The sequence below is a fragment of the Euleptes europaea genome, chromosome 13 (genome assembly GCF_029931775.1).
Source record: "Euleptes europaea isolate rEulEur1 chromosome 13, rEulEur1.hap1, whole genome shotgun sequence".
NCBI classification, from domain to species: Eukaryota; Metazoa; Chordata; class Lepidosauria; order Squamata; family Sphaerodactylidae; genus Euleptes; species Euleptes europaea.
The window spans coordinates 37,494,964-37,518,832 of record NC_079324.1 but is presented as its reverse complement, the minus strand read 5'-3'; the positions used below and the strand labels follow the sequence as shown (position 1 = coordinate 37,518,832).

Sequence of the window (23,869 nt, the reverse complement as noted above, 5' to 3'; positions counted from 1 at the left end):
GTGCCCTGTATTTCTGACTATGGAAGTATGTGTGGTAAAATCCTCCTCACAACTGGGCAGGATGTGACAGAACAACTGCCAAATCGTTTCTTCACATGTGGCACTGTAGTCAATCACTACTCAGTCGGTGTCCTTCCTTCCTTCATTGCACAGTTTCCTGTCATGAAGGCTAGGGTCCCAGAAGTCCAGTTTTCTCATATTAGCACTTTGGCTGTGTGTTACGTGCAAGGGAAGATTTATTAATGGCACTCCTTGTTTGAGAAAATGTTTTTCTGCCTCTTCCTCAATGTCTTTTAAATTGTGTTTTCTTGCATACAATATGGCAGGCATGGCAGAGACTGGCGTCTATGTCATGGGTGGGCGGCCTGTGGCAATGAGGCAGGATGGTGCTGGTTTTCCTGCGTACCTTTTTATACTGGGAAATGTATTTTTTGTTTATTTGTTAATTTAACATGTTGCTGTCTTAAATCAATAAAATATAGAATTTTTAATTGCTGGTTGGTGATGTTATTTGGAACTGATGAAGCAAAATGGTGACATTTCTGCACCCCCTTTTAAAGTGTTTCTTATTCATCGCTTTTGGTGATTTCATCAGAATCCTATAGCCTAGAAGAATGTTTTTCAAAGTGTGCTCTGGTGTGCCTTAGAGGCTCCTCTGAAATCTCCCAGGGTCCCTCAGAAGAGCAGTAACAACAGACAAGCTTCTCTGACAGACAGCTTGCCCACCACAACTGAGAGCCAGTGTGGTGTAGTGATTAAGAGCAGTGGTTTGGAGCAGAGGACTCTGATCTGGAGAACCGGGTTTGATTCCCCACTCCTTCACATGTGCAGTGGAGGCTAATCTGGTGACCTGGATTTGTTTCCCCACTCCTACACACAAAGCCAGCTGGGTGACCTAGAGCTAGTCACAGATCTTAGAGCTCTCTCAGCCTCACCTACCTCACAGGGTGTCAGTTGTGGAGAGGGGAAGGGAAGGTGATTGTAAGCCGGTTTGATTCTCCTTTAAGTAGTAGAGAAAGTCGGCATATAAAAACCAGCTCTTCTTCTTCTTCCTCCTCCTCCTCTGCAGTGCATTGTAGGGACAACAGCAGTGGGACCCAGCATATCTGGTCAGTGTTCCCACATGATAGGGATGCCAGCTTCCTTGTGGTACTGGGGTACTGGGGATTCCCCCCCCCCTGGAATTACAGCTCATCTCCAGATTACAGAGATCCGTTCCCCCTGGAGAAAATGGATGCTTTGGAGGGTGGACTCTATGGCACTATACCCCCACTGAGGTCCCTGTCCTCCCCAGGCTCCATCCCCAAATCTCCAGGAGTTTCCCAACCTCAATCTGGCAACCCTACCCCCCCCCCCCCCATCCCCTGCCGGTGTCCAAGGGGGACCTGGCAACTATACCACATGAACAGTATACACGTGTACCAGAGTCCTTTGCAGCAGCCACAGATTTCATAGCAGGCCAATCAATGTAGAATGTATTCTCTCAACACAAAGTTTGACAAGCCAGAGACGACAGTAGAGGCAGTGCTACGCACACAAGAGGTCTGGCCGGTAGAGGGCAGTCCTGACTTGCTTCATTATTGCATTCCTGGTTTGCTGCATTCCTAATATGCAGCTCAGGACACTGCCATGTTCTTTGGCTAGTTTTCCTCCTGTGCCATGACATACAGCCAAGAAAATACACCCAACTAGCCTCATGAGGGAAACAAGAATAACCAAGGTGTGGATGGTTTTTGTAAGATCAAAGTAGTTGAAGCAACACCTCAGCTCACGAGGGCAGAGGTGCCATCCTGTCGCTCAGCTCAACGACGTTGGCCTTGGGTACAAAGCAGCTCAAACAGAGCTTCCACTTTTTTCTCACAGCTGGCAGTTCAATTGCTGCTGTCTTTACCTCCAGAAAAATGCATTATCACCCCGTTCATGTACCCAGTGACATCTTTTGACTGTTCTTTCACCAAAAGTTCCCTGGCCACTCATAAACTGCTTCTGAGTCTCCAGTTTCAAATGTGCTTTGCTGTAGAGCAAAGGGAACTGCATTTTGAAAATACGAGCTGGCCTCTTGCTTACAAACAAGGGAGCCGTGAACACCCTGGACTGCCCTTTCTCTCGAAATGATCACCTTTTGGTTTTAAAAGCCTGCTATATAAACAAGAACAAGAAGAAGAGTTGGTTTTTATATGCCAACTTTCTCTACCACTTAAGGAAGAATCAAACCGGCTTACAATCACTTCCCTTCCCCTCCTCACAACAGACGCACTGTGAACAGTGCTGGATTTACATATAAGCTAAACAAGCTACATAGCTTAGGGCCCCACACTCTTGGGCCCCCCCAAAAAATTTAAAGGAAAAAAAAACGATGTACATTTCCAAAATATAAGATAAAAAACAAATAAAATAAAACCTACATACAGCAACAGTGTTTTGTGTTATATAGCATATATTCAACACAAAAAACAGCAACAATTTGTTGTTGACAAAGGACAGCTGGACATATACTGTAAAGGGCCTCATTACCTTCAATAGCTTAGGGCCTCATCAAACCTAAATCCGGCCCTGACTGTGAAGTAGGTGGGGCTGAGAGAGCTCTATGAGAGCTGTGACTAGCCCAAGGTCACCCAGCTGGCTTCATGTGTAGGAGTGGGGAAACAAATCCAGTTCACCAGATTAGCATCCACCACTCAGGTGGAGGAGTGAGGAATCAAATCCGGTTCTCCAGATCAGAGTCCACCACTCCAAACCACTGCTCTTAACCACTACAGCACTCTGGCTCTCACGAGAGTTTGTGGGAAGTTTTGCATTAACATCAATGGAATCCCCGGTGTTTGGCAGTTTTGCACATCAAAATGTTCAATTAGTTTGATTCCAAATGAGCTGCTCATATTAATTAAAAACGGGAGGCTGGCTTCCTTTAAATGATGAAGCCAAGCAAAGTCACTGAAGTTTTTTAGGGCTCCCCATTGGGGGAACCATGCCTCAAAAACCAGCTTGGGGAAAAGGCTCTTCCGCAGACCACTGCAGGACATTTACCCAGAGGTCCCTCAAGATTCATTAAGGGACTGTTGATTATATAATTTCATGCATATTAAAACTGGACATTTTACAAAGCAGGTGCTTAACCCTGAATTATTTAAACCAACGGCAGAAGTTATTATTGATCCCTGATATATTAGATTTGGAAGGGCAAAAGCTGCATAAATGATCATTCACACACATAAGACACTCAGTAAACATACAGTGCCCTGACCTGGATGGACCCAGGCTAGCCTGATCTCATCAGATCTCTGAGTGTGAATGAAAAAGCAGGTTGGCCCTGGTTAGTATTTGGGAGGGCAACCTCCAAGGAACACCAGGGCCATGACACAGAGGCAGGCAATGGCAAACCACCTCCGAACGTCTCTTGCCTTGAAAACCCTACGGGGTTGCCATAAGTCAGCTGTGACTTGACAGCACACAAAAAATACAACACTGTCTTAGGGTGACCCCTGTCCACCCACACAGTTCCAAAGACTTCAGGGTACTTAAATTTTCTTAAGAGGGGGTGGCAATTTCTGCTGTTTCCCCTTCTTGCTGCAGCCCATTGAGCTTCCCCAAATTTTGTTCCTGAGGGTCAGTGGACTCTCAGAAGCAGCAAGGGGCAACATGGGGGCCAGCAGACCTCTGGTCCATCTAACTCAATATCATCTAGTGTTAGGATAAGCAACCTTTTTCCCAAGTGAAAAAAATGCAACGTATATCTTTGAAGGCAAACAAAATGGAAGAGGAAGGGTTGTACTTTGACAAGCACACTTGGAGCAACCCAAGTCCCAGCAGCGCTGCCAGGATCTCCAGGAGTCACTATGGACTTGACAGGTCTGGAAGGCCGTGATGGGCATAATAAGCCATACCTGTCGCCTTCCGTTCTCCCACATCACTGTCCCCAGCTGTGCTGTCAGTGCCCTCTCCTGCTCGGTTGGAGATCTGGCCCTGGTTGCCATGGCTGGTACACGTGCAGGGGTTACTTACCCCTGATCTAGTGTGATTGGCAGTGGCTCTCTAGGATCTCATTCAGAGATAGGGCTCTCCCAATACCTGTTTGCTCAGATAATTTAAATGGAGATTGAGCCTGGGAGTTTTTGCATGCAAAGCAGATGCTCTGCAACTGAGCCATGGCCCCTCAGTTTCTGTACTGCTTTTTCATACAGGCGCGTGCACACAAGAGAAATATTAGCACAGGATTTGCCTTACTAAACAAGACCAAGGGTCCAGCTAATTCAGCCTTCTGTCTCCAAGTAGACATCAACTGGATGCTTCTAGGAAGCAATACATGGGTCATGATTGTGGCAACAGAAAAGAGCAGGAATCCAGTAGCACCTTAAAGACTAACAAAATTTCTGGCAGGGTATGAGCTTTCATGAGCCACAGCTCACTTCTTCAGACACAGCTAGAACGAGATTCCATCTATCCTTAAGTTCAGACGACTGAACTAGACACACAATGGCAATGTAAATGTCAAAAGCAAGTAAATGACATTAGCAGGCATGATTGGATTAGGTGTGATATGCAGAGGGGTAGTAGTTGTGGAGAAATCAGCATTGGTAATGAGACAGGAATCCCAGATCTCTATTAAGTCCCACAGAATGCATCGTCTTGAGCTTCATTATTAGTCGTAATTCAGCAAATGGTGGCAATATCCACCTCCCACCCCACACTATTTCTTGGTTCCTAGCATCTAACAGCATAGGAAGAATTCTTTTTGGATTGGACCAAGGCTCCATTCAATTCCCCCATCCTATCTCCAGGCAGATGCCTCCAGGAAGCCCAGAAGCACAAGCCAAAAGTCGTGTAATAGAGTTGATCTATTTCCTCTTGGCCGTGTTTCATTAATACGTCGTATGGCTTGGCAAAGAGAAAAGCCAGATTTCAGAATCCTGACATTCGTGTGTGTTTTCCTCATTGTATTGTGACGAGCGACAAACAGGAGGCTCTCTCGCTGATTGATTTCCATTTTCATTCAGAGGGAAAGGGAATGTTTGCCAAAAAGGAAGAACCATGAGAAGTTACACGCACATGGCAAGACAATCAAAGCCTGCCGGTGAGTGTGGGAGGAGGTGGGAATTGCAGAAGAACACCCAGAACTGTGATGTTGGTGGGGGTGTTCTTCAATGCAGCCACGGGGGACAGATGGAGGAGAGCGGCTGAATCATTTGCACTATTCAAGGCCCAGTTCTACACACACACACCCCAGGAAGGATTACATGATCTACTGTCGATAGAGATGCTTGATATTTTGAAGAATGTCAGCGCAAGAGTATAGCCGGATAAATTAAGCATCTTTTCCGAAACAGAATATCAAAAGTGAAGAATCCTGTGGTACCTTAACAACTGAAGAAAAAAGAAAAGGGGAATGAAATCCAACCTAAAAAACAAGCTGGGTACCCAAGGTTGGGTGGGATAAATAAAATAAATTGATAGTGAAAATATAATTTATTTAAAGCTCTATGTCAAGATGAAAATTATTATTTTTTAAAGCTAAAACAGCACAATGGCATTTCCTAAGGTTGATATCTATAACCACATGCCAGACACGTTTTGTCCTATTTGGCCTTCCTTAGTGGTCAGTTGAAACCCTTGTAAAACATACACACATATTTGTGCATGTAAAGCGCCGTCAAGTCGCAGCCGACTTATGGCAACCCCTTTTGGGGTTTTCATGGCAAGAGTCTAACAGAGGTGGTTTGCCAGTGCCTTCCTCTGCACAGCAACCCTGGTATTCCTTGGTGGTCTCCCATCCCAATACTAACCAGGGCTGACCCTGCTTAGCTTCTGAGATCTAGACAAGATCAGGCTAGCCTGGGCCATCCAGGACAGGGCACGCACATATTTACAGATATATAAACATATACAGATAATTATATATCAGACCAAGCATGTATATAGGTTGTATAGTATATTTCCAATTATACAAACATTTGGTTAGATTTTCTACAAGTAGTTATACTGGGCTGTACATGTCTTAAATAAATTATATTTTCACTATCAATTTATTTATCCCACCCAACCTTGGGGACCCAGTACCTTAACAGCTAACACATTTATTGCAGGCTGCTTCCTGAAGCAGGGCTCCTCTAACCCGTGGAAGCGTCCACTACCACTCCATTGCTAATTGTTATTAATAGTATCATGCATATCAAATTAGGGTGCTGAGGTGGAGCAATAAGACAGTACTGGCCTGACATGTGGGTAGGGTTGCCAACCTCCAGGTACTAGCTGGAGATCTCCTGCTATTACAACTGATCTCCAGCCGATAGAGATCCGTGCACCTGGAGAAAATGGCTGCTTTGGCAACTGACTCTATGGCATTGAAGTCCTTCCCCTCCCAAACCCCGCCCTCCTCAGGCTCCGCCCAAAAAAACTCCTGCCGGTGGCGAAGAGGGACCAAGCAACCCTACATGAGGGGCATTTAAAAATGAATGTCAGAACTCCTAAACAGTTATGAAACTGGCGATGAGGGGGAAAGAAGCACAGCTTTCCCCCCGCCCCCAGCAACGAGTTTGTCTCTTCCACAGCAAGGCATTTCCCCCAGGTGACATGTGTCATGGATGTCCTTGTATGAGGGACTCACATGTGAATCCCACCGAGGCTCATCAGCTTGTGTGAAGAAGCTCGGTAATTTCTTGGTTCCCGCAGATCCGGCTCACTGCAAGGTGATTTTTATGGCTGGGCTTTTGTTTGTCGGCTTTTACAGCTTCAAAGACAAATCACACCCATTTGGCACAGCTAAAGTTCACTGGGCCAGAAATCTTTGAAGCGGAGGCTGAACCCATCAAAGGCATTTCCCCCACAGTACCGGTGTTGATTTAGCAAGCCTTTCTGAAATAGACAGGCATATCAGTGAAAAGCCAAGGCAGGCCAAACCAGAGGAGACATGGGGAGTTCTAAGGATGGAGTTCCCAGTGCTTGGATCTTACAAGCGAAAGAAGAGCTAGTGGAATAACTGGAGACATTTCTGCCAATGTACATGGAGGATGGGCCTGTCTTTCAAGAAGAAAGAAGAAATTAGGCAGCCAAGGTAAAGGCAGCGGTAACTCTTAGGGTTGCCAAACACCTGGTGTGGCCAGGAGATCTCCCAGAATTACAATTCATCTCCAGACAACAGAGATCAGCTTCCCTGGAATAAATGTCAGCTTTAGATGGTGGACTCTATGGCATTATACCCCTGCTGAGGTCCCTCCCATCCCTAAACTCCACCCTCCCCAGGCTCCATCCCCAAATCTCTAGAAATTTTCCAACCTAGAATTGGCAACATGAGGTTAAGGGAAGCTTTTTAAAGAAGTGCAAAAAATGGGAAGAAGGGACTGACATTCATGACATCATGGGCATTGGTCAATTGGAGCCATCTGCAGCCAGCTTTTACTACACCGTTAGAAAACCATTTCTGTTCCTTTACTTATTTGTTTGAAAAGTCCAGCCTAAAAAGTAAATTTGGATTGAATATAAGGAGGGTACTTCTAAACCAGCTGTATAAACATGTTGGTTTTCATGGCCTTTGGCCCTAAAAAGGCAGTAGGGTTTGTTGCTGTAGCTAGAGTGACTTAGGAGATCTGGCAGAGGGTAATTTCATAACAGCAGTATCTCAGTACAGGAAGACATCTCCCTTAACTGGCCCAAAGCCATATCTGTCTCTGACTCACCTTGGAAGGAGTGTCCCCTTCCTTATTGGCTTGCTGGAGCCTTAAGCCACGGATTCAGTTTCCAATGTGCAGTCCACCTCACCAGAAGCTCACAAGTAGACTGCACGGCACTCAGGCTACCACCATGCTTGTTAGGATGGCTGGGTACAGGCCTCTCACTGCCACATGGGGCTTGAGAGCTCTGTGGGGAAGCAACCACACAGCAGAGGCGGAAATGTTAACTCAGGCAAGGACAGCATCTTCCAACAAAGGAAAAGGCCCCATGACTCAAGGGTTTGTTTTTCAAAGAGCATTTTCAGGTGGGTAAGCAAAAGCGGCATTCCTGATTCCAGGGTACATCTTGTAAGGTGTTTGTATTGCAGCAAGTATAACAGAGAAAGGGAGACTCCTTGGCAATGTGAAAAAGGCATTGGAGGTCAAACTGAGATGCTTAAATACCAGTGAGTGGTCATATCGCATAGTTAGGGAGAGAATGGTGGTTTCGATACGTTGATGTATTACAGTGCTCTCTCTCTTGCTCTGTCTACCTCTCCAGGAGGGTGGCATGCATAGTTTCCCCATAGGGTTGTGCATATTGATATACCCGAAATGAAAATAAACCCAAAATTAGCCGTTTCAGCAATATTCAGGTTTAGGGTTTACTGAGTACCAAAACCTGGGGATCTGTCTGCAGGCGAATAGGCGATTCCTGAAAAAGCTGAATAGATATTCGGCCTTTGGGGGTTCGGCTATTCACCTTTGCTCAGATGCACGGCTATGTGCTTTATTCCATTTTTCTATTTTTTTTCCTTTTTACTGGTTTTGTTAGGGCCACATAGACCTTTTGAGGTAGGGGTTGTGTAACTGGAGCCAACTTGGTCTGACCAACTGATAGTGATCTGATCTGCACTTTAAAAGACAGGGCTCACCCAGTCCCGTCCAGAGGGATATACCCTCCAACTCAAAAACGACCACTTCTACAGCTACTTACCAGGCTTCTGAAGAAGACTGCTAACCCGTGCAGATGAGCAATCTCCTTTTCACAAGAGCTGCCATGGTCATGACTTTGGCTGACTCTGATTTCACCCTCCCCCCCCACAAAAAAAAACACCCTGCTTTTAAAACTGAGGGTCGACCTGAGTAGAGGCTTCATTTCCCTGCACCACGACCATCTCTTGAAATCAGATTTTTGATTATCATAATAAAGGAACGTTCACAGGATGTAATTTGCCACCAAAAGAAATGTTTTCCATGGGTTATTTCTCTTGCATTTAAGCCTGTTTCCTCAGTTGGAAGCTAATTTGCATGGACATCATGCTATGTGCCCCAGATACGAAGGCAGCAATTATCCTGTGGGGTAGATTAGGGTGAGGTATAGCAACTGGCCCAAGGCCACTACATTAACCTCATGGCCAAGGCAGAGGTGTGGTCGAATACTCCACCTGCTACCCCATGCTGTCCCTCTTGTTTTAATACAGGTTCTAGCTAATGGAGTGGAAAACCTAAATAGTGAAATACTTGAAAAGGACATATGTATTTCTTTTAAAGAGGGTCCCCCCCCCCCCGGCCAACGGCAGGGGACAAGGGGATAGAGTTGCCAACTCCAAGTTGGGAAACTCCTGACGATTTGTGGGTGGAGCCTGGGGAGGACAGGGACCTCAGTGGGGTACAATGCCATAAAGTCCACTCTCCAAAGCATACATTTTCTCCTGGGGGACTGATCTCTGTAGTCTGGAGATGAGATGTGATTCTGGGAGATCCCCAGGAGGCTGGAGGCTGGCATCCCTACATTTTAAATTCTGGCGATTTTCATTTCTTCCTTGCAACAGGTAATCTAGAACAAAGGTAAAATACACACACAAACATCCTCCTTTTAAATAATCTATTTCTCAAAATGTGTACAGTGGAGCTGCAACATTGTTATAACTTTCAGACTTGGCGATTTATTCTTGGTGCTTTCTGCCCACAAACTATAAATCATTTAGAGACTATTTTCATTGCAAAGCTTGTCCTGGGAGCTGCGTGCTTTATTGATTTCAGTGGAGGGAATTACTAGAGGTAGATGAGACATTTTCCATTTCCATCTGAATTTTTTTTTAAGGAAAGGGGGGGGGAAACCCTCCTGATGCCCTTTCCCCAGAGTTTAGCAGAGCTGAAAAACACGGGTCACCTTGAGAAGTCCTTGCTCCTCTTCTCCCTCCTAAAAGATCTATTAAGAAGCCTCTCTTGTAGGGCATTTATTGTACAATCCCAAGAACCCTTTCCTGGGAGTAGACTTCAGTAGGATTCTGAGCAGACCAGTTTAGGATTGCACTGTTAATTGGTGTACTCAAAGCCAGTATGGTAACTAGGGTGAAAAGGGACAGGCGTCAGTCAGTCCCATGCACAATCTGAACAATGGTACAAGAGGGGAATCCAGAAGCATGTAATACAATGAAAATTAATAACCTGACATTACATCATGTTTTCTTCTCTGCTTAGAGTAACTAGACACGTTTGCAAGGAGGCAAATTAAAAGCTACTGTATTTACACAAAAGGAAGACCAGGTGTGCCATCAAGAAAATGAGAGGGTCATCTTAAATTTCATACAAGTTACAAGTATGTGTACAGTAATTAATAAAAATATTGTGCGCAACCTTTTTTTTAGGTGTAGGCCATCTTATGTTCAGGACCGTCTTCCTTTTTTGTTAAATACTGTAGATATCAGCTGCCTTTGGAGGCTTAGTGAGGGCAGCAGCCAGGAATATGCAGCTTCTCATTGGCTCTTTGCCTGCAGCCTCTCTTATTAAGCGCATGCTGTTGGAGGCGGGAGCCGCATGGACACTGGAAGCTTGCCTTTATGCAAGTATGCCAGGAGGTGTGACTCCTCTCTTCTCTCCACCTGTCTTGCAGGGCCATATAGACAGGAGTTGACAGAAACCTCATGGATTGAATAATGTGTAACAAGACCCTTAGGTCATTTTTTTCACGGAGGTCTGCAGTGGTTTCACGTTTGTTTTGCCACGCTGCTAATTTTTGATTTTTCATGACTGCTTCGAATTTGAGGCGGAAAAAACACTTCATCCCCTTGTCAAGTCAAACCTGTTTTAGTCCGTTCTTTTCTTTTGCTACGCAGTTTTCGGCGCAGATCTCCATGAAAAACTCCCTGGAGTCGGATGTATTCTCCCCGCCCTTGCAGGCAAATTTCTCCTCCCTCCCCGTGACGCACACCAACGGTGCTTGGACAAGGGGAGTTTTGTGCTCCGACAAGTATCGCAGGCCGCCATTCCACCTAGGGTTGCCAGGCCCCTCTTTTCCACCGGCTGGAGATTTTTGGGGCGGAGCCTGAGGAGGGCGGGGTTTGGGGAGGGGAGGGACTTCAGTGCCATAGAGTTAAATTGCCAAAGCGGCCATTTTTCTCCTGTTGATCTGATCTCTATCGGCTGGAGATCAGTTGAATTAGCAGGAGATCTCCTGCTACTACCTGGCACTTGGCAACCCTAATTCCACCTCCGCAGAAGTCTTCCGGCCAGAGATGTGTGCGTTTCCTCATCATAGGAGTGCTGGGCGGCGAATAGCTGCTGCAGATCACGCTCTTTGTTCCCAGCATCAGTGGCCTGAGACCTTTTAACTTAGAATTGAACCCGAACCCTTTAGCGTGCAAAGGGGAAACTCAGCTGCTGCATCCCCTCTGAAGGGCAGCAGCTCTTCAAGCTCTTAAGCAGGGAAAGGTCTTTCCTAGACATTGAGGCCCTTTAGCTGAAGGTGGCAAAGACTGAACCTTGGATGTAGGCATGCATAGGTGGTGTTCTACTGCGATTACGATCCCTTGAGTACCTCTGGCAGCAAGTGTAGAGAAGGATATGTTCTCAACAGCTTTTCCCCAGCTTCAGAACTTCCTTCCCCTGGAGGTCCAGCCAATCTTGATCTAGAGCATCCTTGGATGTTGTGGATGTTTTCCTACAGGCAGACATTAAGGGCGTGAAGGAAAAGCAAGAGGGAGCTCATTTTATTTATTATTCATCTCAGTTTCTCACATTTGGGGAGTCCTTTCCACATTAAAAGATGTCAGTTTTTAAACATTGCTCTGAGCCTGACGGTTGTGGTGGGAAACATTAATTTACATATTAAAAAAACATAGAACAGTCATTTTAGTGTCACATATTTTAAAATGTAATGCTATTTCTTCCCTCCCATCCTCCCCTGTAATGCTTTCCTTTTTTTAAAGTCGATCTGCTGCTGAGTGTTGTTTATTTTTTTAAAGGTCGCAATATCTTCAGAAGTGAGAAAAGACCTACAGAATTTGATAAAAAGATACTATTGTGGACTGGGCGGTTTAAAAAGGAGGAGGATATTCCGCCACTTTTGTCGTAAGTAGCTAGTTAAATCTTTTGTGTACAACTGCCTTAGAAGAAAGCTGGACAGAGCTGGAAGGAAGTGGTATGAGAACCCTGGGTCTTGTGACAGGTATACACTTTTCCCTTGTCTACATGTCATTTCTGTTCCAACAGGTTTTGCTGTGTGTGTTTTTTAGAGTGTCAGAAACCTGTAAAACCTATTTAACCACAAGCAACAATGGGACAAGTAAAATTAGCACATGGAACACAGTCAATTACGGCTCTATAGTACCACTTTCAACACTCCTAGAAAGTCTTGTCTGACTTCAGCCAGAGAGAGAACCAAACTCTGATTCCTTCTCTGCACACCCACACAACCATTATTTTCTGTGTCACCCCAAATACCTTGATGTTGGAAGTGCGTTTCTTCTGGAAAGCTGTGTGATACTGAAGTGAAATGTGTGGGTGTTGATCATTATCTCTGTCCCAAAAAACACCAAGTCAATTTGGAAACATTAATTTATTCTCCGCCCTTCTTCCTTCCCCCCATTTTGGAGAGAAGCTTTGTAGCACTCAAGAATAAGACAGCAAGCAGGGCTTTCTAGCATTCATTTCATCTGTTCAAATTGACCCATGACAGTTGAGTTCTAACACCTGGATCATTCTGGACAGAAACAAGGCTTGCAAACTTGTTATGCTGCAATCCTGGGGGAAAGCCTTACTTTGGGTAACATGAGACTTACTTCTGAATAGACCTGCTTAGGATTGCTCCTGAAGTGAACTTACTTCCTGTCAAATTCTCGACAGAATCTTCTTCTGCAAACTGCGGCAATGAATGTCTACCAAACCCTCAATGCAGCATTATCTGATTTCTGTAACTGATATTTGTCCACTGATAGTGGAGTGAGAGGCAAAGATATTGCATTGGGAAACAAATTATATTGTGCCCAGGGAAGACACTCAAGGCTTTGGTTTAGTTAATGGCTAACAATATTTCTTTAACAGCCACTGAGGGCTGGGAGATGCTTGTGGAAATGAATACTGATGGCTTTGGATAGTTGGTGTGTCGACTAGGTGCTGTAAATGCTCCGACGGGGCCTAGAATCTAGCTTAGCTGGCAAAAGGGTCTGAGCTGGTTGGCCAGAATCATCCTGGGAGAGCAGTAGAGGCTGCAAGCTGTTTGCTTTGGGAGAAATGGATGGTGTTTTAAAGACTGGGTGTCTGCCAAGGTCCCCTGTGCTCAATTTGCATATCTATAAATAAATAGATATTACCAAAAAAAAACCACCCAGAAATCTCCAATGTTATTTCCTCACAAGGAAATGGGTCTGACAGCTGACCCTGGGATTTCCTCTAGCTCAGAATAATAGGGAGCACAACATTTTCCTTGGCATTACATTATGCAGAAAGCACAATGGAGCAGCCTGAGAAAGGCCACTAAATCCAGCTTCCTGGCAAACAGTAGTTTTAAAAAGGTTTTCTAGTCCTCATGGGTACACTGAAAAGTTGCATGTTTGGGAAGCCATGCCTCCAGAAGCAGCCTGACATCTTCTCCTCACAATGTTCTGTTCTTCTTGCTGGACCAGGGCCCCATTGTAGCTTCCAGCTTAGGGTTGCCAGGTCCCTCTTCGCCATCGGTGGGAGGTTTTTGGGGCGGAGCCTAAGGAGGGCATGGGAGGGACTTCAATGCCATAGAGTCCAATTGCTAAAGCGGCCATTTTCTCCAGGGGAACTGGTCTCTATCAGCTGGAGATCAGTTGTAATAGCAGGAGATCTCCAGCCACCATCTGGAGGTTGGCAACCCCATTCCAGCTCCACCCCAGCTGTTTGGCTGTTTTGCAGAGTGGAGGTACTTAAGGCTGCTCAGAACAAGATGCGGATTCGAATTTGCTACATCATGATGGCACTGACTTTACTGGGATGTGTGGCCATGGTCATCTCCGGCAAACAGGTAAGAGGTTTTCATCATAGATTGCTCTGGACAGGAAAAAGAATACCTTTGCCTCCTCCTAGGGTTGCCAACTCTGGGTTGGGAAATTCCTGGAGATTTGGGGGTGGAACCTGGGAATGGTGGTGTTTGAGGAAGGGAGGGACCTCAGTGGGGCATTCCCTCCAGGGGGGCAGATCTCTGTTGTCTGGAGATCAGTGTTAATTATGGAAGATCTCCAGGCTCCACCTGGAGGTTGGCAACTAAGGTCAGGTCCTTCTTCACCACCGGTGGGAGGTTTTTTGGGTGGAGCCTAAGGAGGGTACGGTTTGGGGAGGGGAGGGACAATGTCATAGAGTCCAATTGCCAAAGTGGCCATTTTCTCCAGGTGAACTGATCTCTATCAGCTGGAGATCAGTTGCAATAGCAGGAGATCTCCAGCTAATACCTGGAGGTTGGCAACCCTATTGGCAACACAACCCATGAGCTTGTTAAAACAAACCAGGACTGGCACACTGGTGCGAAGACTCCACTTTCTACATCCCTTACTGAGCTCATTTGCAGGGTGCAGTGGTGAGCCACAATCCGCTGCAAGGCAGAGCCCAGTGTGAGTTAAAGAACAAACTAGAGGTTGGGCTTGTAGACGGAATCAAGCAGCTTTGGGGTCAAAATCCAGTGGCTTTGGGTAGATTCAGAAAGGACCCCACTAGATACAGTGCAGCTAGACCTGGGGACAGAATCCTGCAGCAAAGCTAATGAAAACCTTTTTGTTCTCTGAGATTCTGTTGATTTGATTCTCCCTTCACCTAGGGTTGACAACCTCCAGGAGGTCTACAGAGAACAGTTCCCCTGGTGAAAAACAACTGCTTTGGAGGGTGTACTCAATGGCATTATACCCTGCTCCTCCCCAAACCCCCTCCCACCCTCCACCTCCCAAATCTCCGGGAATTTCCCAACACAGAATTGGCAATCCTACTCCACACACACAACCACAAAGTCATACATACAAATACAGCTCTTTCCGGCTGCTTAAGTGGAGGGTTTGTGCTGTGTTTTATGTATGCTTATGCTGTTTTATACTTCTTTGATCACAGAACTACTAACTGGGAACCTTTCTTTGCTGCCATTTTGACATTTTGTGCTGCTCTTTTTCTATTTTTATTTTGTTGCCGTCTTTTTATTGTATTTTAATCCGGTGCTCTAACTCGTTCACTGCCTTGTAAATGTCTTAAGAGGCAGTATAAAAATAACATCAAAAAAGCAAATAAGTAAATAAATGGCTGGAAGGGAAGAAGAAACTAAACCGCCCCCCCCCCCAAAAGAAAACCCTGGCCCAATAGCAAAGAAAGGTCTTGGCAGGACGGCGAGAGCAGGATACAAATCGAAACAATAAATAAACTAAATAAAACCATCAGGGCCGTTTTTTGGGGGGGGGTTGTGGTAAGGTGGAGGGGCTCTTTATGGGGCTGGTGTTCACCAAGCAGGAATCCAAATGGCCACATGAAACTGGTCTCTATGTGGGGTTTTGGCTCCTACCCCAGTACTGCATTGTGGGAAAGGTTTACTGAGCAACTGTCTCGTTTTCAAAGGCTGCTAAACGAGAGGACACATTGCTACAGATCAACGCAGAGAAGAAGGCCAAATGGAGGCTAGAGGGACGACTGGAACAGGAATCCGCAGCTGGAAAAACTGAATGACCGTGAAAACAACAAGTCCCCTGGGGCCACAAGCTGATTCAGATCCCGAGTTGAGAAAGCTTTCAGTCCTGTAACTCTGAGGCGTGTTGTCAACCTTATTATACCTCCTCAACAATCCCATGCTTTTGGTTGTGAATGTGGAAGCCACAGCAGAGACCAGATTTCTTCTCTGCTTGCTTTCGTCTACCCCTGAGTTGGCCAACTAAAAACTTCTTCTTGAGTGACAGTTCTGACACCTGGGGACAATTCACGCCTACTTCTCATCCACTTGTCTTTGAAATCTCTGCCCCCGCCAAGAAATCAGTGGTTAAGAAAGATCAGTCCTGAGCATACAATTATGCATGTGAGGAAAATCAATGAAAATGTACTTCATTTTTTGTAGTAAATTTCCACTATACATGCTTTATTCTGGGGAAGGGATTTGAACTTTTGCAACATTTAGCTTTTTCTAAATTGTGGTGACAAGAGATATATGGGGACATATGAGTAATTTTGTCTTATTTACTTCATTTATAGCCTACATTTCTCCTCAATGGGAACCCAAAGTGCCTTACCACTTTCTCCCCTTCTCCATTTTATCCTCATAACAACCCTGTGAGGTAGGTTAGGCTGAGAGTATATGACTGGCCCAAGATATCCAAGGAAGAATCCATAGGAGAGTGGGGATTCAAACCTGGGTTTCCCAAATCCTAATCCAAACTCCTACCACTACATCACTCTGGCTCTCATGTAAGCAAATAAGCAAAATAAAACACAAGTCCTATGGCTCCTTAAAGTCTAATGGCATTTATTTCAATATGAGCTTTCATGAGTCAGAGCTGGCTTCTTCAGAAGCAAACAGGACTTTGAGTGACAAGGCAGAGGTGTCACCTCACCACCCTTTCAATACTGGAGTAACTTCAGGGAGGGGAAACACATTTTTTTTTCTGAGAAGGGACTCCAGTGTCATTAAGGAATTCCAGAAAATGAAGATATTCCCAGCAGGCAGATGTGGAAGTGGGAAATAAGCAAAGTAAAGCACAATAATAGAGGTCGCTCAGCAGTTCTATGCAATCTCCCTGGATGGGATCTATCTGAAAGTGCTCCGAGTTTGTTCCACAAAAGTGGTGAGCTGAAGCTTATTAGAGACGCCCATTGGTTCACATCCTTTTTGCCAGTCAAGATCATGCAACCATTTTTTGTTGATGAAATACACACCTGTGCATCGACCCATTTCTGGTTGTCTGGCGGGTTACTCCAGTGATCAGCTCTCATTTGATTGGGACAATCGAACACAGCCCTGACCTGGGTGGCCCAGGATAGTCTGATCTCAGAAGCTAAGTAGGGTCAGCCCTGGTTAGTATTTGGATGGGAGACCACCAAGGAAGTCCAGGGTTGCTACGCACAAGCAGGCAATGGCAAACCACCTCTGAACGCCTCTTGCCTTGAAAACCCTACAGGGCTGCCATAAATCGGCTGCAACTTGATGGCATGGCACTTTCCACCACCATCCCTCACCTGTGTGTCATAGAATCATAGAGTTGGAAAAGACCATCAGGGTCATCTAGTCCAACCCACTGCACAATGCAGGAAATTCACAACTACCTCCCCCACACACACACCCTCAGTGACCCCTACTCAATTCCAAGAAGATGGCCAAGATGCCCTCCCTCTCATGATCTGCCTAAGGTCATAGAATCTGCATTGCTGACAGATGGCTATCTAGCCTCTGCTTAAAAACCTCCAGGGAAGCTCAACACCTCCCGAGGAAGCCTGTTCCACTGAGGAACCGCTCTGTTAGAAAATTCTTCCTAATGTCTAGACGGACACTCTTGATTTAATTTCAACCCATTGGTTCTGGTCTGACCTTCTGGAGCAACAGAAATGTCGACCCATTTGTGTTTGTTTTGCAGGTTACTCTGGTAATTAGCTCTCATTGGATTGCCACAATTGAACGTGGTAAGCTCAACTGTCAACCTGCTTGCTGCGAAATTCGCTTCTCTGGCATACCGTGGGTGAATCCGCAGCATCTGCACTGGAAAACATCAAAGATTTCATGTAACTGTACAGCAACACTTATCATGTGAGCTACTGGAGAACACTGTCTATAAGGAGGAAAGTAGTTACCATTTTTTCAAGCAATGATGTTGCTTTGGAAGCATCCTCACTGCTTTTGGGGCTTTACCTTTCCAGGGTCAAGTTCTGAAAATAATTGAATCTGCAAGTTTGACACAGATGCTGACTACTAATTGGCTGCCAACTCATGAGAGCACCCAGAAACTTGTCTCCCCTTCCAATGCCAGGTCCATTTTTTGGTTTCAGACATTTTTTTAAAGTAATAAGGTAATGAATGAATGCTTAAATGGATCCATTAGTAAGGTAGACAGCCAGCCTGAAGCATGGAAAGTGCAAAATATACAATAAAAGTATTAAAATGAAAATCTGAAATGAGTAGCATCATAGTTAAAACAACAGGGAAATCACCATAAAACACTGAAATTAATTAAACCAAACCAGAAAAGCATTTTTTAAAACAGGATTTTTTTAAAAAAAAATCACAATATTAACAATGGGAGATAATCTTCCAAAAATCAAAACAAACATTCAACAATAATATAGACCTACTTTATAGGTTAGGAGGGAAGGCAGTGAGGTGTAGCCTGATCTCGTCAGATCTCAGAAGCTAATCAGGGTTGGCCCTGGTTAGTATTTGGAAGGGAGACCACCATGGAATACCAGGGTTGCTATGCAGAGGAAGACCATGGCAAACCACCTCTCTTGCCTTGAAAACCCCATAAGGGATTGCCATGAGTCAGCAGCGATTTGACAGCACTTTAGGCACACACCTTACAGGGTTGTTATAAGGATTACAAGATTTGTCTTTTGAACATTTTACATAAATGCTAAGATCAGCCTGGAGTGACAAGAAACATGACTGGGCCAGTCTGAAAAGGAGTCCTGACTCGAGTCCCCTGTGCCAGCCTCTGCCCCAAGAGACACATATCATCCTGCTGAGCCTCAGGTGGGCTTGATTTGTATACCCTTTGGCACTTCACTGCCCTCCTGGAGATCCAGCCCATAAAATGCAGGCACTAAAGAGAAAGCAGCTGGACAGATAAAAATGGTGTGTATTGGAACACCTCCAACTGGATTTATCTGACCTCATAAAACATAAAGTAGCTTTTCTGCTTTGTCCACCTGCAAACCACGAAGATCTCCCAAGGCAGCTGTGATGGAGATAAAACCCTTATTACCTCCTTCCATGCACATTTGCCTGTCTAGAAGTGTACGGTTGGAAGTGATATGTCTCATTCCGCAATTGCCATTGCCAGAGACTCTGGGGCAGTAACAGTAAATGTAAGGAACAGGGAGAAAATATGCTTCTAAAAAAACTGTTAGATACTGTTGAAATATAATGGATGGTAGGGGGGAGGAAACATCTCAATCTATCAGCTTGGTGGCAGCCCCACGAAAGATCCATTGTAATCCCAGGAGATCTCCAGGTTTAGTAAACAAAAGTTAGCCTGCTGTATGATAATTGGAGAACAATATGCAGCAGTAGTTTAGCCAAAGCAATTCACAAGTATTATAATATTTCAAGTAAATGTTTGCATTTTATGTTATCTTCAAAAAGAATTTTTTTCAATGATATACATTCATATCATATAATAACTCAAACAAATTACAACAAAGACTACAAAATTAGTTGAACCATCGGTGTTCAATAGCAAGAAAATTCAGAACGCACTCTAGCGTTCTGAATTTTCTTGTTGTTGAACACCGATGGTTCAACTAATTTTGTAGTCTTTGTTGGAATTTGTTTGAATTAGTATATGATATGAATGTGTCATATGATTGAAAAAAAATTCTTTTTGAAGATAACATAAAATGCAAACATTTACTTGAAATATTATAATACTTGTGAATTGCTTTGGCTAAGCTACTGCTGCTTATTGTTCTCCAACTACCTGGAGGTTGGCAACCCAAGAAATCCAGACTATGAAGGTTATTGGTCTCCATACATCAGAGGTATGTTGCCTTGAAATATGGAGGTTCCATTCAGATGCCATGGCTAATAGTAGTTATTTTGTGTGTGTGTGTGTGTGAAGTGCCGTCAAGTCGCAGCTGACTTATGGTGACCCCTTTTGGGGTTTTCATGGCAAGAGACTAACAGAGGTGGTTTGCCAGTGCCTTCCTCTGCATAGAGACCCTGGACTTCTTTGGTGGTCTCCCATCCAAATACTAACCAGGGCTGACCCAGCTTAGCTTCTGAGATCTGACGAGATCGGGCTAGCCTGGGCCATCCAGGTCAGGGCAATAGTAGTTATTAGACCAGTCCTTTCTTTTTCTAATCTTTCTTCTTTAAAAAACAACAACCTCATGTCACTATTGACCACCACTAGCACGTCTCAGAATAGTGATAAATATGAAGCTCAGCCTCATGCTTGCCCAGACCAGAGACTCAGTTCCTTTATGGCCTTCATTATGTCAGAAGAAGAGCAATGAACATAGTACTTGGAGATGGAGAAGGGGACAGAATAAACCCAGCAGTCTTCCTGAATAGCCTATCAGGCCACCCCAGCCTCCGTTACCAGTTCTCTGCCACTCCAGGAGATTAACAAACACCACACCAAATGCCCTCACATTTCATGAGCTTTTCCACTGACAGGCTGACATGAAATTTCTCATTCTTTTTATTATGCAGTGCAGTGATCCAGGCTCTTTCATAAGATGTAGCTGACAGATTGTAGTGTGTGTGTGGGGGGGGGGTCCCCCCTCATCACAGCAAGAACATCCATAAAATCTGGTTTATTAGAGTTTGGGAGCTGAAATCTGGTCTCGAGGACTTTTATTCACCGCTATAAAAGTCTGGAAAAGAGGTGGTGGTTCAGATGGGTTCATACCTTTTAACAAGCATTGGGCACCTTTTGCACAGTATTGTTTTGTGCCCCTTCAGGGGATCAAGCCCTAACTACCCGATGATGTCTTTGTAATACTGGGATTATTTACAGATGTAGAGGTTGTGTGCTTACAAGGGCAGAGATTTAAGCACACAGCCCAGCAGTGCCTATTCCAAAGCAGCATCCATTCCCGAAGAATGACCACCACCAGCACGTCTCAGAATAGTGATAAATGTGAAGCCCAGCCTCATGCTTGCCCAGACCAGAGGCTCAGTTCCTTTATGGAACAAACTGGGTTTGTTCCATAAAGGAGCAAACTGGGTGAAGACCTAACTCTGGTAGGCAGGTGGGAGTTCACAGGCCAAATGATTGGAATAGCCAGGTCATACTTGTTCTTCCATTTTTCTACTTGGCACAGCTTAAATCTTGGTTAGGATTTATTTTATATTTGATTTGATGTAGTGGGAGGACTGCTACTTTCCTTCTAATCTGATTCCTGAATGCCTTTTACCTGCTGAAGCAAAAAACCCAATAATATCTTATGATGTCCCTGGGCCACCGCCCCCCCCACCCACCCATGTCTGCTACAGGCCCTATCAACCAGAGGTGTTCTGGGAGTTCTGCACTGGGAACTTAATTCCCAGGTACGCATGGTCTCAATTTGGATCAGGACTGCAGTACATGAGAAGATGCTTGTGCTGGTCTCTAGCTTCTGAGCCTGCTGGTCTCCTCAAGAGCAGGGACTTACCCTGCCATCTGGAGCTGGGCCTGGAGTACAAGGTTAGTGGTCTTGCAAGCCGGTTGACCCAGCAAAGCTCCCTTCTTCACCCTCTGCTTAGTTAGCCTGGGAGGAAAGCAGCCCCAGATGTTCTGAAAACAGCCGAGGTCCCAATGGGGCCAGAATCCTGCAGGGAATTAAGTCAGCAACAGGTCTGACTCACTGGCTGGAGCATACCAGCCTGGTATTGCATCTCTCTGTGTTGCATCTGTACAAGCCCACTGCCGCCTTTGTTCATGCTGGATGGGGAAGAATCCTCAAAGGCTAGAGGTATGGGCTCTTCTCTGTCCTGGCAGATGCGTAGCTGTCCCAGGATCTGGGAGGGCACCTGGAGGTCCTGGTGGCAGGGGCCTTACAGCAGGCTCCTCGAAATTGGCTTCTAGAGCGGCTGGGTCAGGGTCTGAAGGGCTGTTACAGCATAGGGGGTCTCCCTGGCTTCCCCGCTCTTGTTCTAGCAACACTCCTGGTTCTTTGGATTCTTCTGGAGTCCAAGTCTGAGTCCATGGACTACCCCGTGGGAATCATATTGGAGCTTATGCTTCCCTCCGCCATTTCCCCAACCTGAAACAGCTCCAAGGAGCCACCAATGGCCACCTTAGGGGGCTTCATGTGTACTGATGTGGTACACATAGGTTTCTCCAGTGAGGCAAACAGCAGCTCCCCAGCACCATTTCAGGTTGAGAAAATGGTCAGAGGAGGGGATAAAGCAATGTCTTCCTCCATAGTCCAGTCCTGATCTGAATCAGGGCCCCACACACCTGGGAATTGAGTGAGTTCTCACTGGGAAAATACAACATGAACACATGAATCTGCCTTATACTGAATCAGACCCTTGATCCATCAAAGTTCATATTGCCTACTCAGACCAGCAGCAGCTCTCCAGGGTCTCAGGCAGGGGTCTTTCATATCACCTACCTGCCTAGTCCCTTTAACTGGAGATGTCGGGGATTGAACCCGGGACCTTCTGCATGCCAAGCAGAGGCTCTACCACCGAGCCACAGCCCCTCCCAAACATACATCTGATTGATATATTCAGCCCAAAGGCTTTGCAGTGAGATCAGCTGTCTTTTGCAGGAACAAATGACGCACCTGGGGCACACCATATAAATGGGTCCTATACTCCTTCTTCTTGCCCATTCTCAGGTCCAGCCTGATGATGTTGATCACAGTTCTTATGGAATATATATCCAATTTCCCCAAGATTGTGCTGCTATGTTCTCTGACACAAGGAATGTACTATTGCCAAACCTCCTGAACTGCAGAGCTGTGCTTCTTGCAGTTCTGTGCATTCCTTTGGGACTCCAAAGAAGGTTCTTGTCATGCATACTTGCTAATGTATGAATTTACACCTCTTCAAATTGTCTTTGCAGCTTCCTGAGCTGGTTAAATATCTGTTATTAAACAAGTACGTAGCCCAGTTCTCATGGATGGTAAAAAAAAAAAAAAGCCAAAATATATACCTTTTGATTGGGTCTATTGAAAAGAACCCAGAGGCAACAGGAGTTCCTAATAACACTTTTTGAGCAAGTTGAAGCGGCATCAATCTTTCCCCACCCCACTCCACCCCAAGTTAGTGGAACCAACGTTTTGCTGAGAAATTATGGGAAAGCAGAACAGCACCACATGAGAGCAGCAACAACAGAATATAAAGGACAATGATTTCATCCCTAGTTATAAAGCCATCAACATAACCGCACAGTTCATCATGGTAGAGGCTTGGTAGAGGTGAAGGAGTACACAGCCCTTCCCGATTGCCCCGTTGTGTTGCAAGAACTTGTAACTGGATTTATCTACTTGTAACTGGATTTATCTACCACCTAAAAGCTAAGGTCCTCAGGTTCTGTTTCAATGAATGTGTGTCTGCAAGTGTGTGTGTGAAATCATGTTTCTTTCCCCTGTATTCCATTTTCCAGATAGGTGCAGGAGTCTGGGGCACTCGATCCAAATAAACAGCAATGCACACCGATCAAAGCTTTGTGAAAGATTAAGTCTCTCTTTCCCTCTGGCTTTGCACTCATTGTCTTGCTGGATCAGACCAAAATCCATCTAATCCAGTATCCTGTTTGCAACAAAGGACAGCTATGTGTTTCTGGGAAGGCCACAAAGTGAGAATGAAGGCATCAGCTGCCTCTGGTCATCTGCCCTCACATCTGGAATTCAGAGGCATCGCACTTAGGGCTGTCGATTCGGTTCGACCCGAACTGAAAAACAGCCGAATTTCCCCTGATTCGGCGGTTTTTAGTTCGGGACGAACCGAACTCAAAAATGGCGGGAAACCGGGGGAGCCGAATTCAGCGAGTTTGGGAGTTCACGAATAACTTCGGCAAATTCGGGGCGTCAGTAAGCAGCATAACCGTCAGTAAGCAGCATTCTCCTCCCCCGGCCAATTGGTGGCCAAGCTGGGTCTTCTTCTGGCCAATCAGTCAGGACTGAGTCCTTTGAAGCTCCGCTGAAAGTTTGAGACCTCTACCCCAAAAAATGCCCCCCCTGGAGCCGTGGAAAGGCACGGTTGTGTTTTTAATGACTTTATTCGGCCGAATTCTTTTCCCGAACTTTGAATTCGCGCCGAATTGCACGGACCAGAAGTGGGGGAGTTCGGACTTTGGCATATCCCAAATCCA

General features: G+C 45.4%; 1 protein-coding gene across 1 annotated transcript; it reads left to right on the top strand.

The window, feature by feature from the left end:
• The first annotated feature begins 328 nt into the window (after positions 1–328).
• LOC130485862 (protein FAM162A-like) lies at positions 329–15,590 on the top strand. The gene is made up of 5 exons (XM_056859008.1): positions 329–402; positions 6,951–7,048; positions 11,894–11,999; positions 13,809–13,917; positions 15,483–15,590. Exons 1-5 carry the CDS (start codon positions 329–331, stop codon positions 15,588–15,590), a joined length of 495 nt encoding a protein of 164 aa, XP_056714986.1.
• Positions 15,591–23,869: the final 8,279 nt, after the last annotated feature.